At 37.1% G+C, this 17,886-nt stretch overlaps 2 protein-coding genes across 2 annotated transcripts in view; both read right to left on the bottom strand.

Moving 5' to 3' along the window:
* Positions 1–2,667: 2,667 nt before the first annotated feature.
* On the bottom strand, positions 2,668–5,479 carry LOC127630971 (uncharacterized). Its single transcript, XM_052108896.1, has 4 exons — positions 5,128–5,479; positions 4,465–4,495; positions 4,236–4,319; positions 2,668–3,393 (listed from the first exon to the last, which is right to left on the bottom strand). The coding sequence occupies exons 1-4, from the start codon at positions 5,320–5,322 to the stop codon at positions 2,948–2,950; spliced, it is 756 nt and encodes a 251-aa protein (XP_051964856.1). The 5' UTR covers positions 5,323–5,479; the 3' UTR covers positions 2,668–2,947.
* Positions 5,480–11,716: 6,237 nt separating this feature from the next.
* Positions 11,717–17,886, bottom strand: part of LOC127630970 (multiple epidermal growth factor-like domains protein 9) — a 47,113-nt gene continuing 40,943 nt past the window's right edge. The window contains exons 5-6 of the mRNA XM_052108894.1: positions 17,290–17,559; positions 11,717–13,782 (exon numbers count right to left, since the gene is read on the bottom strand). Coding sequence (XP_051964854.1) covers positions 13,292–13,782; positions 17,290–17,559 — 761 coding nt within the window. The 3' untranslated portion in view covers positions 11,717–13,291. The remainder of the gene's footprint in view (positions 13,783–17,289; positions 17,560–17,886) is intronic.

Genomic DNA, 17,886 nt, shown 5'->3' on the forward strand with positions numbered 1-17,886 from the left:
ATACATTGTACTATATAGAGAATCTTAAATCAACAGAAAAAGAGCCAATAACAAATAAAACATTCCATATGAATTAATGTATTTTTAAGTTACTCTTTGCTCAAAGATTGAATCTGTAAATCCTTAGACATCTTTAAAAGCTTAGCCATTTTCACCATTAATTAAATACTAACATACAGTGTAGCCGCATCACTGCAGCATGTTTATTGTGTTTATTTAGATTCCCACAGACACCCTACATCTTAACTACATTTTGTAGTTAAATAAATGTAACCACAAAAGGCATTTTTGTTTTTGTAGCATTATGGTTAATTGCATTAAAGCTCTAGATTCCACAAAATTGGATTACTAAAATATTGCTATAGTAAAACCATATACCATGAACCATACAATATAGTAAAAATTTTACTCTGATCAAATCATTCTCTCAACTCCCAACCTTTACCATGACCGAATTATTGCAAGGACATAAACATTTAAATTCATTTTTATTTATTATTAATGATAGTAGTAAAGGAAAAATTAATAGTGGAGACAAGAAACAGGGTGGGAAAAAGTGTGTCAAAAGGCAGAATCAAACCCCATTATTCTGCAGAAACAGTCATTACACCCCACGCCAGTGTAGCAATACTTGGGGTGCAGTTTGCCATCAGTTTCTGTGTTTCCACCAGACTATTGGAGTGCAAATATTGGTGGGGTAGGTGCTGTTTACACCTAGTGCAAATAGTCACTCCATAGTCTGAGAAAAGCAACACAAATTAACATTAATATTTTTTTCTGCACCCAAAGCACTTTATAATATGTGACAGCAAATGTGAACGTGTTTGCAAAAGCAATCCACATGTCAACAATAGTAGAATGTGATTGCATCACAAAACACAGTGTTGAGTCATGCTCTTGAAATCCTTCTCATACCCTTACAACCTGGAAAGGGAGTGGTGCTTTCACAAACCATAACACTGTGTCAGGCAAAGGAAACCTTTGTCAGACAGGACATACATCTGTGTGTGTGTGTGCAGTACTTGTCTTTAAGCTTTAAAACCTTTACAACTTAATGTCATTGACCAAAGAGCTAAAGGTTAAAAGGTTGTTCTCTACCTCATGTGTACCAAAACAGAGAAATACTAGATTTCACTTTACAGTGCATCAGATAATGCACAACACGAAATAATATATTGCTGACTGACCTGTCTTGAGTGAAGACAGGTATACAGATTCGCTTCAAACATCTGTAGTAAGCCTTACATTACTATTACAGTAGAGAGTGTCCAATTCACTGTTAAGGATTTTACTGTAAATCAGTAGGCCTTGAGGAAATTACTGTTGTAATATTGCAACATAAGTCAATTTTCTATGGCACTAATAAGTGGTCACTTATCACAATCAAGCCAAGCCATCTAGTTAATGTATTTGTCTTAAAATACTACACTTTGAAGTTAACAAGACAAACATTTAAACTAAAATTCTACTCTATATAACATGTTATTTGACCATAATCAAGCATATTAACACTAATGGTTAGATATGCATGAAAGGCAACATGTCAACAACAACATTTAGTAGTTTATTATACAATAACACGTGGTGCTCTTTCCTGTCCTGTATAGCTTGTTACCAAAGATATTCTAAACATTCAGTCAAGGTACTCTAATAATCCAGAACAAACTAAAAGGCCCTCAGTTTGCCCTCAGCCACAACGTATGTACAAAGCATCTAAAGCAATCAAGGGTTTGCCCATATCAAGTTCAAATAGACATAGACAATCCTAAATTGTTAGAATCACTTGATTGAATCTCAGTGGGACCAATTATTACTAAGCTCATTTTCTGTTTCACTGTGTTAACTCTCTTATCATTCTGAGGCTAATGCTAACACAGCAAAGATTATCAGGAGTTATCACTGCAGCATTTATTTACATTGTAGATATACTGTGTATTATATAAAGTAGTGTTTCCCAACCTTGTTCCTGGAGACCAACCACCACTACACATTTTGGAAGACTCCTTTATTTGGCACACCTATTGCAGGTCTTGAAGGTCTATACTAATCATAATACTAATTAAACATGTGTAGTGTTGGGAGACCAACAGGGATGGTAAACACAGATTTTTTGAGTTTCACTATACTACATGTATATGGGAATATGAAATGCCCCTAAGAAAGTAATATATCTGTACAGTATATAGAAATGAGTCATGGATATTTTTAGATGATTATCTGGCAATTGTCTTCGAATGGTCTGACATCTCTTGAAGGCAGCGGAAAAGAATACAACTGACATGGTGTACTTTTTTTTTTTTTTATTACCAAGAGACAACCTTTATATCATAACATTTATTGATGGTTAATGGCAGTGTACTATCATATAAAATATATAAACATTTATTTTAAGTATATAAAATGGTATTTCATACAAAATCATTATTATGATGATATTTGGGAATTTAAGGAAATAAGAGTTAACAGACCCCTTTAATGAGTAATGTACTATATAGACATTTTTATGACAGCAAACATGATATTGTAGTATACAATACTTGAACATTTTGCTTTGACATCAATGGGAAGAAACTCCATGTAAAAACATTTTGACCAAATATATATATATATATATATATATATATATATATATATATATATATATATATATACTCAGCTCATGTCGTGACCGCATTACCACCCCGGGTGTGCATTATTTTTCTAATAATTCAACGGCCCGTCGTCAATTATTCCTTACGTAATTCATTTTGCTGGAATTTCATGTTCCATTGAATATCCTGGATTTTAGTGTTTTTATTTAAAAACTGAAACCAATGTCTGTTTTTTTTTTATAAGGAACATCCTAATTCTGTAGATGCATCTGCTTTTGTATATGGCTCTAATGTGATACACATTGTGGGCAGCAGCTCTTAAGCAAAGCTATTCAAAAAAAGATCTTTTTGTTCTTTTAACAGAAAAAGTGAGGATATGCCACAAAGAATGTTTTTCGTTCCACCTTTCCTCCAACATCAATGAGGATAAGATGACTGGACCAGACCTTCAGTCTATCCCCGGCCTTGAGAGAAAAGATACCTTCTGAGAACAGAGTTTTCTTCCAGTATGGACTCTTAAAGTTCACTGTATCCATGTAGGTTAGCAGGGGCAGGACTCCAGGATAACTGTCGGTGTAATGGTGAATTTCATGGTGCAGAATTCCATGATGTTCACCATCATTAAAGTATCCTTCTAATCCCCTGTACATGATCTGCAGAGAAATTTTGTAAATCCCATCATGATGCACTTTCAGAGATTCATTATCATTATCCAAGGTGAAGAATTCATTATGGTCTGGCTCCGGACGTTTCAAAATCCATGTCACGTTACCAGCATCAGAGACAACAGGTTTCTGTTTAACTAAAGAAAAGAAAACGTGTGAATACATGAAAATGTTATATTAGGTCAAAAATATGATACTGTACATTCCTGAGAATCCTTGAGTATAAAAACAATTGCATTTGATATTCTCTATTGCCATGTAATGTCAAACCATTTTTGGTGTTTATTTGGTGAAGTTTCTTAGTTTCACTTTTGCTCTTTGACAATGACACATCTTGTTGTGTCAGTCTCAACAGTTAATCAGACATTAATTTACCACTAAAAAGCACAATGTATCCTTTTTACCCTGTCCTTCTTTTCCATTTCAGCAGATGTTTTCCATTCAAAGTGACTTACAGTGCTTACACTGTACAAGTCAGTTCCACTGAAGTAACAGTGCAGTGATCTGTTTAAGGATAAGAAATCTGTTGTGATTTCTCAGTGCATCTCAAATTCATGGGTGTTACCAGCCAAGACTGAAAACAGTTAACTAAACAGTCAACTTTTATAGAGCAAACAATAGGACTAGGAAACTGAAAGTCTGCACCATTTGGAAAACTGTATAACATGAATTCATAAATGGTCAAATATGTTTTTCCTTATGACTTATTTCACACCACTGGAAGCACTGAATGAGGTGAGCCAGTGCATATGATCTTAATGATCATAATCAGAGCGCATGCACTTTAAAGGGCCAATTTTGCATGCTTGTAGGGTATTTACAATTGACTTTACAGATAAAAATGTACCCACATGTATGCCTACAAATAAGAAGCTGTTACAGGATTGCCTGATTCTCTCTAACAGTTGGACTCTTTACACATTCATTATCAATCATTTAGAGACCATGTCACAGCAAAAGGGAATAAATAACACATTACATGTCAGGCGAGTAAAACGAGTGGGCCTTTGTCCCAGGATAATGTTTTCTCTGCTATGGGACTCAGGAGCTTGTCTCTGCATTCCTATAGGAAGAGATGAAAATGTGGGTTTAATATTATTCCAGGTTTATTATTTACATAAAAATAGCATTAAACACTGAAATCAATATTTACAACAAAATGAAGCTTGGTTAGTAGATAATGAAAAGTGTACTGTAGTTAACATTACCGATTTCAGTTGTCTTTTTGATTTCATTCCCCTTTAAAAAGAGAGCAACATAAAACAGTTAGAAAAATGATCGAGTTTAAACACATGCACTAAATCCTCCTTCATTTACTTTGTCAGTGATTAATCATTGATTCCGTCACCTATGACTGTACATTCCACAAGCCATTTCGGTTTTTTCTGGTTTATAACTGTAAATCCACATGCTGTTCAGTGTATTGTGGTTAATAAACAATGAATGAAATGTTAGGTTAACCAGCCATTTCTCAGTAAAGACTGTGAAGAAAACTGATTCAGCTTTACCATCAACCAGTCAATGATGAAGTCTTATTTAGTTCAGGCAAAATAAATAATATGCATTATTATTTTTGAATATTGCATGATTTTTATCTAATTAATAAGTAATTACAGAATAATACGAATGAACATCGTGTAGGCAACATTATGCGTTACATGCACACTGTTGTGTATTGTTGCCCACTTGCCACATAAAAATATATATAAGAACAAGATCATTTTAGATGTTGCAGAATAACTAAATCAAATCCTAAAATCCCGTATGGTCATTTATCACTAACATGAATGAACCCGTTATTTGAATTTGAATGTCATTTGAAATGTTATTTGAACTTGAATTCGAATTTCACTTTGAAGCGCGCGGCTTACCTTGCAGCTTGACGCGAATGGCTGATACACGAGCGTGAACATACAGCAGCTGATGCAGAGAAAAACAGTCATAAACTGAACGAGGCACATCTGTCGCTGTAAAGAGCGGTACTGCGTCTTAAGACGACTGACGGGTTCATGCTCCATTAAATCAGCGTATTCTTTAGAGGCTACGTCTTCTTGTCCGTACTCCATAACTGCTAGTTTAATAAGCTCAGCTTCATGCCTTCCAGCTCATCTCTTTATATATACAAATTTCTCCCACGTGTTCTTCAACGCCCAAAAACAAACAGCCCATTCGTGAAGTTTCGGCGACATGACAACACGAGTCTCCCATGTCAGGTCAGTCCAGTGTCGCTTCCTGTATTGCCTTTGATACCGCATGCCTGGCTGATTCTGAAAGACATTTGACTCTGTGCCCAAATTCTTATCGCCTGAGGAAATAACAATTACGAGGGCCAGATAATCATGTAGTCACCGGTGTTCATGGTTTCACTTAATTTCAAAGTTTTAAGTAAAACTCAAGGGCAACTCATTATAACAACAATAATTAATATGTCATAAACAAAGATTAGCTTATGCTATACAGGTCAGTGCTTGATACATAGTAGGCTGTGTGCTGATATTAATGTTTTGAAATACTGTATACTGTACTGTATATTCATTGTTGATGTACCATTTTCTTTTACTTTCATTGTTAAGTTTATTGCTTAGGTTCGGATAACTCAAAAATAATAGTTCAAACTCATTCAGTATTAACCTGAAACTTCAATGTTCAGTATGACTTTTCCTAAAACATATGAGAGCTGATTATCAACTATTTTTCAGCTGTAGTCTTATGCCTCCTCATTAGCACCACCATCTCCACCTCCCATGCCTGCTGATGCAGGTTCAAATCCTGCCAGAGCATTACATCTACAGAAGTTCAAGTGCAAAATAACACATGCTGATCTGAAATACCTGCTGGCTTAGATACCTAAATTGTTAGACGTTAGATTAAAAACTTAAAATTCTATTGAAATCCTTTGGTTAATGTTGCATATTCCCCCCCCCTATAAAGTATACAGAAAACCTCCAACAAAAACCTCCACTCTAATGTTCAGCAGCACTTTAATTAAAACATTTATCCTTAGGAAGATTGCAGAAAAAACTTTATACTATGTTGGAGCAGGAACCAAATTATGTTTCAAAGTATGTTAAACATGCTGCTGTTGCCCAGAGAAAGTTCTGCATTCTTTTTTATTACAGTTGCATAACCACAATGACGTACTTACATTGTTTTGAAGGGTCGTATTAAGCTTCAAAACTCAGAGGAGTAATATTGCCTTTCACAAATTGTGTCTTGGTCAAGCAAAACCTTTTGTTGTTTCATGATGTCTTCTTTCTGAAAGTGCCTGCTAAATCACAGTTTTGAATATGTGCTGTTACCCTGCATATTTTTAAAGAATTTAAAGAATATTGATGTCACAAAAAGAATGTGATTATTGGAGTTTCCCCTGTTCTCATGAGGCTGACTTGACAGTGATGTGCATAACATGGATGCATGCTTTTGATATTCTGTATGCTGAGGGAATAGTTCTTCTATGGGGACTGCTAGACTACACTCAAAACTTGAACTAGAATTATCTCAAAAGCTACCAATTTTCATTTTTGTGTTTTTGCTTGATTTATAATATCATCATTTTCAAAATTATTTCTAAATCAGCAGCTTCCCATCTTTATTGGACTGTGTTAATTTTGAACACAAACTGAAGTCACACCTTCAGAACATTTTCAGGGCTTTCTCTTTGCAATTTTGTCCATCCTGGTTCAGTGACTAATTTCACTTAGGAGATAGTATGGCTATAGTATCTTTCTCTCAAAGCAGTTTTGGCACAATAATTGTATTCTACTTGGTTTTTATCTAATAAGATTATAAGATACATTTTAAAGTTCAATTGTGTTTTACTGGTATCTATTAAGTTTTACGAATGTGGGTCTTTGGGTTGCCACCAAAAGCTCAAATGGTCCTATAATAAAGCTTGTACTGTATATCCTGGTTTCAATGTTGGGGGAAAAAACTGCAGTAGCTGAAGTGTCGGGCATGTGTTTTTTATTACAAAAGTAGCCAGGATGATGTTTATATCAAAGCAGTCAGGGTAAAGACTGCACTCTTAATTTTGCTTGGTTAAAAATAACCCAATTGGCAACCCAGCGCTTTGTAAATATTGGACAGAACCAATGAGATTTATATTTATATATATATATATATATAGCCACCGGAAGTGTTCGAGCGGCCATCTTAGTATGCCCAACCTCTCATAGAGCGTCAATGACTGACAGGAGAAAACACCCCCGTTTCACTGTCTCCAACCTGCGGCAACGACAGTTGCTATGAGGGAGAACAAATAGTACGTGGATCGCGATGTCAGAGCATTCACCTGCCCGGGTGTTCAGTGTATCAGTTCAGTACAGCACAACGATCACCAAAGGAAGCGTCAAAACTATACACAAGTAGTATTGCAAGTATGAAAAGCTGCAATATTTGCTTGTTTTGGGGTGACAACATGTTCGTTTGCCTCGGAGGGTCCTTAAAATAGTAAAACCAGAATTTTGAATTGCCTGAGATTTTCCTGTTTTCATATTGAAGTGCTCACTGTTGACATGGATACATGTCATAAATTACAGGTTCGTTTGCCATTTAAATCTAGCATATCAGTTTAATATGCCTCCCTGAGGCACTGCATGTGTGAAAGAAGGAGAGAGAGCGTGCGCTCAAGTGACCGTGAGAAAAATGCATTTTTGATGAAAGAATAAAACAAGGAACTCTGAACAAACACTTCGATGTTCACAATAAATTAGTCTGAAAATGTCTGTTTGTATCTTACCCCAGTTTCAGTGAACTTTCAGCTGATCTGTTTGCCAATGAAGTTAGATAGTGGTGAAGATCTGGGTCTCAAGATTTGATATTTAAAGAGATTTTGATGATTGAAAGGATACAACAATAAGATTTTACTAAACGTGTCAAGAGTGAAAATCAAAACATGGAAAATGAAACCAGAAGTTCTGATCTTTATTGTCTTCCACCCAAACACAGATGAGCACAATCCTCCAAACTTCGAGTCCAATAATTAAAATCCATTCGATTTTGTACAGATTTTAGTCAAAAGATTTACAAATACGAAGAAATATTAATCAATCTGCCTTTGTTCAGTTCAACACATGACATCATTCATGTCCATTCTCTGCAAAATCTTGCACTCTGTGTAGTGTTCAGTAGCAAAACACCCAAACATGATATTTGGGAGGGTCTTACGAAAAAATGAGCCCTCCTTCAAAATTATCTGTGCAGATGTGATTGGGTAGTCACTCAATATTGCTTAACAGGACAGTTGACACAAGTGATGTAAAGATTGCGTCATCCATGTTTGTCTCTGGATAATGCCGGCCAATGAAAAGATGGAAACAATGATATGAGGGTTGTATATATCCCTGATGCAGATTCGCAAAGGTTCGGAGTGGAAAACCATGGACTGTGTTTGTTTGTGTTTACGCTTTTATGGATGTTGTGCAGTTATAGCGTGTTACTGCCTTACTGTTGACAAAGAACTCGGCTTTTGGACCCACGATCTGATCCACCCTCCTAGGCTTCGGTTACTATCATTGAGGGTATGGCGAACACATGCTCCCAACTGCATTTTTTCACAATTGAACATCCAGGGGGCTCGGACATGTCATTCAAGCTAAGATGAGCCACCCTCCCTGGCTTCGCTCATCGTGAGTTATACCCTGGAGCATGAATGCTCCCAATGCATTGATTTAATTTTTTTCCTGCTTTTTCTTTGCCGTTCACCCAGGGATTTTAGCCTCTTCCTCAAGCCGAGAGGTGCCACCCTCCTCGGTTTCAGTCACCATCACGAGGGCCTGGAGGAACAGCTCCTGCCAACTGCATTTTCACTCAAACCCTCGGCTCAACTGCACATCCAAGGGGCTCAGGCATGCCATTCAACCCAAGGGGAGCCACCCTCCTCGCCTTCAGTCACCATTACTGAGGACGTGGAGGAACCACTCCTGACTGCATTTTTTTTTATTCAAACCCCCTGTATAACTGCACGTCCAGGTGGCTCTTGCATGTCATTCAAGCCGAGATGAGCCACCCTCACCGTTAGTTAGACCCCGGAGCACAGGCTTCCAATGCATTGACCACTGCTTTTCCTTTGCCATTCACCCAAGGCCTACACAATATTAGGCAGTTGGATTTAATGTTGTGGCCAGGGGTTAAATTGGACTGGTATGGTCCGGAATGCCGTTCTGGCACATTTGATTCCAAAAAGGAAAAAAAAAATGCTTGTTTGTCAATCCATTTATTGCATTGTGGTGTTTGTTTGATCCCCTTAAAACATCCCGTCTCTATTTAGTATGTGTACTTGTGAAATATTTCAAGCTCATTATGCTTCTCTCTAGTCAATTGTGGACGCAGGTAGAGGCAAGCATATACGAGAGCGGCACGAGACTACGTGCCCCCGCATAGAAGTGCGTTCCGAAGTGCGTTCCGAAGTGCGTAGAATAGCATTCTGAGATGATATTCTTCTCACCACAATTGTACAGAGCGGTTATCTGAGTTACCGTAGACTTTGTCAGTTCTAACCAATTTGGCCATTCTCTGTTGACCTCTCTCATCAACAAGGCATTTCCATTCGCAGAACTGCCCCTCACTGGATGTTTTTTGTTTGTTTTTTTTAACCATTCTGAGTAAATTCTAGAGACTGTTGTTTGTGAAAATCCCAGGAGATCAGCAGTTACAGAAATCCTCAAACCAGCCCATTTGGCACCAAAAATCATGCAACGGTCCAAATCACTGCAACCACATTTTTTTCTCCATTCTGATGGTTGATGTCAACACTAACTAAAGCTCGAGTCACTCAGTACACCCTGGAGTCAATACTCCAAGACCCCAAAATGTGTTTATGTAACTGCTGATGATCTGGGATTATCACGCACAACATTCTCTATAATTTACTCAAATTGGTGCAAAAAACTAAAAACATCCAGTGAGGGGCAGTTCTGCAGATGGAAATGTCTTGTTGATGAGAGAGGTCAACAGAGAATGTCTGATCGGTGTTGGTTGGAAGTCTGCCAGCAGCTGTTTGGAAATTGTAGGGTTGGGTCACAACTACTCTTGCCTCAGCCACTGAGCTGAACTGAGCTACACCCTTCAGGAACAAAGACTACCGTGACTACAACTATAGATTGAAATTTTTTTTCTGTTCATTATAAATTCAGATGCCTTATGGTTTCTATTCCTAGGAGCTTTTTTAAAGGTACAGTGAAACCCAAGAAACAAGCACAGCAGCAGGTCAATCTACAAGTCTAATCGGAGGTATAACATGTTTTATGTAGTTTAATTCAGTGGTTCTTCACTGGTTTTACTTCAGCACCCAGATTTTACATTGTACATCAAATGCTGCTGCTGTGCTTGTTACCCAACACAGTATCAAAATTGTTTCTCACATGATTTTACGATTATATGTTTCGCATTTTAATATTGGAATTTAGCATTGTTTTAACCTGTTGTCTGCCAACTCATAAGAACAGACTTGTGACCTACTAGTTGAGAACCACTCGTCTAATTGATTTGCTTTAGTTACAGTTGGAGATTTTTCTTTAAAGGAGTGGTTCACCCCAAAATGAAAATTATCTCATGCCATCCCATATGTATGAGATTTTTCTTCTGCAGAACACAAAAAAAAGATATTTAGAAGAATATCTCAGCTCTGTAGGTCCATACAAAGCAAGTGAATGTTAACCAAAGCTTTGAAGCTCCAAAAAACACATAAAGGCAGCATAAAGTAATCTATCTGACTCCAGTGGATTAATCCATGTCTGCTGAAGCGATCTAATTGATTTTGGGTGAGGACAGACCAAAATGAATCTCATTTTTTACTGTACATCCTACCATTGCAGTCTCTTGGCATGATCATGATTTCAAGCTTGATTACACTTCCTAGTGCTTGACGCATGCTCAGAGTGCTAGATGGCGCCAGGAAGTGTAATCACTCTTGAAATCATGGTCGCCAAGGAGACTGCTGATGTCAAGATTTATAGCGAAATATTAGTTACATTTTGGTCTGTTTTCACCCAAAACCGATTGAAGCACTTCAAAAGACAATGCTTTAGTTTAACCACTGAAATCTTATGGATTCGTTTTATGGTGCTATTATGTGCTGCTTGGAGTTTCAAAGTTCTGTCCATCATTCACTTGCATTGTATGGATCAACAGAACTTAGATATTCTTCAATAAAATCTTTGTTTGTGTTCTGCAGAAGAAAGAAAGTCATATAAATCTGGGATGGCATGAGGGTGAGTAAATTATGGGAGAATTTTCATTTTTGGGTGAACTATTCCTCTAAGACATATGTGATTAAAAATATGAATGTGTTTCAAAAAAATAAAACATTACTGTTCTGCTGAATTGGAAACTGTCTGTTAAAGTACTCCATTCACTCTCTAGTAAAGTACTAGACATTCAGTCTAAAAGTCTTGATATACTGTCTCATATCTGCATGTACTTTGATTCATTAATCCTTTAATTTAATTTGTCATTCGACCACTCAGGACTGAGAAAATACAGTATTTTCCACTGACATCCCATATACAGTGAGTTATTAATGTTTAACCTGACTTACTAAATAGAAAGAAAACCAGAGGAGAAAATAAGACTTCCAACATGTCTTGTCATTGAGGTTGTGCACACAACTCGGCCTACAGAGTTTGCATTCAGTATGGTACACTGTACAAAACAGCAATAAAATAAGAACACAGAGACAAAACATAAAGGATAAATAAATAGTAGTCAACATGATCAACCATAATAATGATAAAAAAAAAAGTAATAATTCAATACAAAAGACCAGTCCTTTGTCCAAATCATCAAAATGATCCTGAATCACATTTTAAAGGGTCCTTGTAGACAGATGGAGGGGTAAACACATTGTGTCCACTGCAGTACCTTATAGGTTCCCAAACACAGTCTTTCCCACACAATGTCTTCTAAAAGTCTGAATACTTTTTATGCTTACATGGCTTTCGTGTCTACAATATCGTGTCAAACATTTATATTAGTGAAACTATGCAGCAGAATCTATCCATGCTCACAAAGTCTTGTTGTACATTCCTGTGTAGAATCCAGCTCTACACAGTTAGAATAGAAACTGTCTCCACACTCAACACTGTCTCTCCCACAGACACATAAACACCCACACGCACACAAACACAATAAGGCTGAAACAGGTGTGAGTGTTACCGGTAAACCAGGTATGACTGTTTTGTAGCATGTTTGGTTTGATACCAATCTGTTACAGGAATTTCCTCTGATCTACAAAGACTGCATTCCATAGAAATCCAAAGCATGGCCTTTGATATGTGTATGAAATAGTCTCAGTCAAAGACAGATGCTTCGCAAGGTCAGACGTTTCCTCCCTAACAAATATCACCTGATTTGCAGTCTTGGCGTCTTTTACAAAAGTCTTGTTCATTTTGAACTTTTAAGTTCCATTCTTTTCTGAGTAAAGCTGTTTGGATGAGTACAAATCTTATGTAATTGTACTCTGTTCCAGACGTATCCCTGTCTGCTTTTAAAAGTAGAGTAATTGTCTCAAGAACTTGTGAGCTTTCTATACAGACAGTAGTATTTAGGTGTCATTATCTTGCTGTGTTGGTCCAATGGTCTCTCAAATTCATTGCCTCGTTCATTGCCTCTGTCTTTTCAAACTCAGGCACACAAACCTTAGAGGCTCATTTAAGAGGCAGCACAAAATATTCTGGCAAATAATACATTTTTTGTGTGTTTAAGGGCTTCCATAAGTGATATTTTAATGGCTTGTCTTGAATTTAAAAGAGACCTCTCCAAAATGGTACAAGAAATATGTTTTTTAAGATCAGGTTGCATGAAGATATCACACAGGAAGCAGTGGGACTGTGGCAGGGCGGAGGACGGGACCGGGTGTGTAGGATCATGACCCGGCCCCGCCCTGCCACAGTCCCACTGCTTCCTGTGTGATATCTGCCTTATGGGGAGCTAAATAGTATGTAGAAATAAATAAAAGTTAGCTTTGGCTCCCAGAGCAAGGCTACCTTCTTTCCCTAATCATCGTATTTAAGAGCAGATATAATCGTACCAACTATTTCACGCTTTGTACATGTTGGCGGCAGTGGCCAGTGCTAACTGCCCATTGGCTGCGACCACGCATGGCTCCTCCTCTAACAGTCCGTTAGGGTCAGCGTGCGGGATGCTGTCATGGTAGCTGCTGAAGCTGATGTTATCTTCCTTAAGCTCAATGGTCCAAAATGGGGCATTCAGTTTTCGATTCCGATACTCGCGATACATATACACGGCCCCGACGAAGCCCATGAGGAGGACAACGACGACGATGATGACAGCGAGAATGATGATGTTAAATTGCGTCCAGGACACTACAGTTAGGGCAGAGGCTGTGCTGTTGTGTCCTGCGGAGTCTCCAGTGCCAGACTGCAGGGTCGGGAGGGAAGTGGTGGTGGTGGTGGAGGGGGAGGAAGAAGTGGGGAGGCGGATTGGAGGTGTAGAAGGAATAGGACGTGTGGATTTGGGGATTTCGGCAGTGGAGGTCTTGATGTCTTGAGTTGGGAGGATTCTCACAGCTGAGAGAGAGAGAGAGAGAGAGAGAGAGAGAGAGAGTTAATAATTAATATGGTTAGTAGATTTGCAGAGATAACAAATGATGCAACTCCACATTGAGGTACAAACAATGCAAATGTTGATAACGGGCTGCATGTACAACACACCCATACACTATACAAAGTGGTAACCTACAAATCACTGTCCCTTAAGCAGTTATTTCTATTTGACCTAATGTGTACGTAATGTATTCAGGTTGATTCTGTCATGTTTAATGCCATTTTTTACTTTACCCAATGTTACCCAATGAAGCATGTGTTTTCATTCACCTGATGTCTTTTTCAGTGCCTTGTAATGTCACTTACATTTTTATTCAAGACCCAATGAAATCCCTTGATGACTCTAGCAAAATTTTGTACAGGTTTTCATTCATTTTGAGTAACTTTATAACAATATTCTTTTAATATTTTGGCAGTGGAGTTCTTGATGTCTTGAGTTGGGAGGATTCTCACAGCTGAGAGAGATAGAGAGTAAATTATTAATATGGTTAGTGGATTTGCAGAGATAAAAATGGTGTTCCTTGCATTAACCTGGCCTTAATAAAAAATTTATAAAAACAGTCAACACTACTGTGATAGGGTAACAAATAAAACTGCTGAAGGATTGACAATAAATTTGGCATCTTTCTCTCTTCTGTCTTCCGTTATCCACCACTCTGTTGTTTTCCTCTTTTTGAAAGTCATGGAAATGTAAAAATAGATTTTTTGTTTTGCTGTGGGATCAAATTTGAATGGAAAAATAATAATAGCTGTGGTCTCCTTTTCACTGCTATAGAAGTTTATCCCACTATACAGTAGTTTACTTCTGTGTTCCAAACCCGGAAATGTGAAAAGGGTCCATAGTTACATTACAGCCATGAACCATGATTTACTAGTCAGTGCTAGGTGGTATTAAGGTGAAAGACATGGCGACCTCAACTGTTTCCTCCCCTTTTTCTCCCCAGTTTGGAATGCCCAATTCCCAATGCGCTCTAAGTCCTCATGGTGGCGTAGTGACTCGCCTCAATCCGGGTGGCAGAGGACGAATCTCAGTTGCCTCCACATCTGAGACCGTCAATCCATGCATCTTATCACATGGCTTGTTGAACGTGTTACTGCGGAGACATAGTGTGTGTGGAGGCTTCATACTATTCTCTGCGGCATTTCCGCACAACTCACCATGTGCCCCACCAAGAGCAAACCATATTATAGCGACCAGGAGGAGGTTACCTCATGTGACTCTACCCTCCCTAGCAACCGGGCCAATTTGTCTCCTCAGGTGTAAATTACAATCAATATTCATCATCATTCACGCCTTCTCGCATAAGACCTTTCTAACACTAAATGTGTCTTACGAAAGTTAATTATATTGTTTTGTATGAATGAGTGATCAGGATGGTTTTCACATCATTTTGTAGCAATAACTCAAGGCTACAAGATCCAGTTCTCAAAAGGCTTGTGGACAAATGTTTAGTATGTGTTATATGCCCTTATTTCAATGACTTACAAATGTTGTCTTTTCAAAAACCATGCATAAACGTTATTTTCTCAAAAATACAAACATGTACACACATGTTGCTCACATATTATTGTAGCCCAGTTTGTGATGAATACAGGGTTATCAGACTTTAGCCATTAATATGTTTTTAAGCAACTGAAAAAAGCACAAATGTCAAGGCATGTCAAAACTTCTCCAGGGCCCAAAACACCCTCAGACCCCAGAGGGATAAAAGAAATAAACATAATAGAAACAAAAAGAGAATAAAGTAAAAAGAATATTAGAATAAAGGAATAAAATGATGATGATAATAATAAGGGTATAAAGAAAGAAGTATGTATCTACCAACAGTATGTATGTAGCCTAATGTTGTGAAATATGGTGTTTTCATTGAGTAAATGAGTTCCCTTTTGCAGAGGTAATATACACAGAGGAAAAAACTATCCCATAGGTACGGTTAAGAATTTCCCTGAAAATATCTATTTACACTTATAATATTTATCCCCAAATCTGAGTGGTGCAATAAAATAATTATCAAATGATTTATTTATCAAATGAAATCTACACCGAAGCTTGCATTCATTTTTCATGACTCATTGAGTCAATGACCCAAGCAAGTATTTTAACAACCACTACAACAAATGCACACAAACCACTGAAATGAGTTTGTATTGATAAACCACGTTGTGACACATTTCATCACCAACATGTTCTCCTATCTCTAGTTGTTAATTGTGATTTTAAATTGCCATTTGTCTCCCACACACGAACCACCCACAGTCAATTCACTGACCAGCTGATGCATATTGCACACAAAAACTCTACCCACACTTCTACAAATTTCTTCAGTGTTTTCTGTCAAATAATTTGTGGAAAATTACTATTGATTATTGGGTGAATGACGTGAATGACAAATTAATTTTGTGTCTGGGTCTATTAAACTATTTTTTTTTTTTTTATCTATTTCACACAAAACAAATATTTGAATGCAACTCTAATATGATTAATATGTTTGTCTGAATTAATTTTGATATTTTTCAGGCGGTTAGTTAACAAATAGTGAAACAATTGGTGTGATTGTCTGGATGCATATAAGTCATTAAAAGCTGAAATTCTTCAAAAATGAAATGTGTTGTTTGGAATAATCTTTTATTATTATTATTTTTAAAATGCAAAGTTTTACAATAAAATTATATTGTTTTCAAATATGGTACAGTATATTTGTTACAATATTTGTGTAACCAACATGCATGTTGCTGTTCTGTTGTCATGGGACAATGTTTTTCAACATTTTGTTCAAGTCAAATGGAGTAACCCTAAGAAAACATATTGATATTTATTACTCAAAAATGTATATTTGTTATTTTCCTAAAGTATTTTTATTTAATGATTACATTGTGTACACTCATGTATTCAAGGTGCAAGAAAAGTATTATAACGCTTTTTTTTCTTGATGGTAACACCACTTGACATTTGTAAAAGAAAATATATATTTTTTTTAGAAAATGTTAAAATGTTTTTCAAAAATCCATATGACCAATATATACACAAAGATTAAATTTCTCCAAACCTGGCACATGTTTTTAATCTAGATTTAAAAACAATTTCTATCATCTCAAACAAACTTATTTTCCAATCACCCATTATGATTTTTTCCACACTTAACTATTGTGTATCATTGATTTCAAATTAAGTCACAACTAAAATGGCACGTAAAAAAACAAAAACAAACTGTGGTTAATTGTTGTAAGTCAGATGGTCTCTACCAATCTTCAAGGAAATTTTTTGGCCAGAAAAAGCAGCAAAGTGGACATTTTTCAAAAGTCTGATGAAAGTCTGCAATGTAAAATTCAGATTCAGAGAAAATGCGAGTGAGACTTTTTCATTGTCATTGTTAGCGCAGTTACTGCATTTTGCCTTTGTAGGGCAGAATATATGACCGCTTGTTTGTACCTTCCCATGTTCCCCACAAATTATATGGAAAATTTTTGTACCTCTTCGGGTGCAATTGTGGGAGGGGGCGTCCCCTATGTAGCCACGGGTGCAGATCTCACAGTGTGCGCCCGTTGTGTTGTTGATGCAGCGGTGGCAGTGCCCTGTCTCGGGGTGGCATATTTGAGGCCTGGAGCGAGGGTCTGCATTCCCGTTACAGTTGCAGGGCACACACACACCTGATGATTTGAAGAGACCGTCTATACACACATTGCATGTCGGGCCAGAGAAGCCAGGCTTACATTTGTCACATACAGGCCGCCTGCTAGAATCTGTTAACAAGATGTCACACACCCATATAACAATAAGTTGAGTGAAAATATTACATACATGTGCAAACACAGCAAATCAGTGACTCAGTATTCATGGTTTCTTTTTGGAGTACACACCACAGCAATGTTTTATTGTTCTCTAATATATGCACAGCCATCAGTTCTGTCTAATACTTGAATCACCTAAGTGTAGTTTTAAATACAACCACACGGTGGCACCACAACATTACAATTGAGTGGAGGGTACAAAGTAGTACTGGGGAATTTTTTTGTTGTTGTTTTTTTAATATATTGTATAAATATTTTTCTCTTAATTAATCCATCATT

The sequence above is a fragment of the Xyrauchen texanus genome, chromosome 37 (genome assembly GCF_025860055.1).
Source record: "Xyrauchen texanus isolate HMW12.3.18 chromosome 37, RBS_HiC_50CHRs, whole genome shotgun sequence".
NCBI classification, from domain to species: Eukaryota; Metazoa; Chordata; class Actinopteri; order Cypriniformes; family Catostomidae; genus Xyrauchen; species Xyrauchen texanus.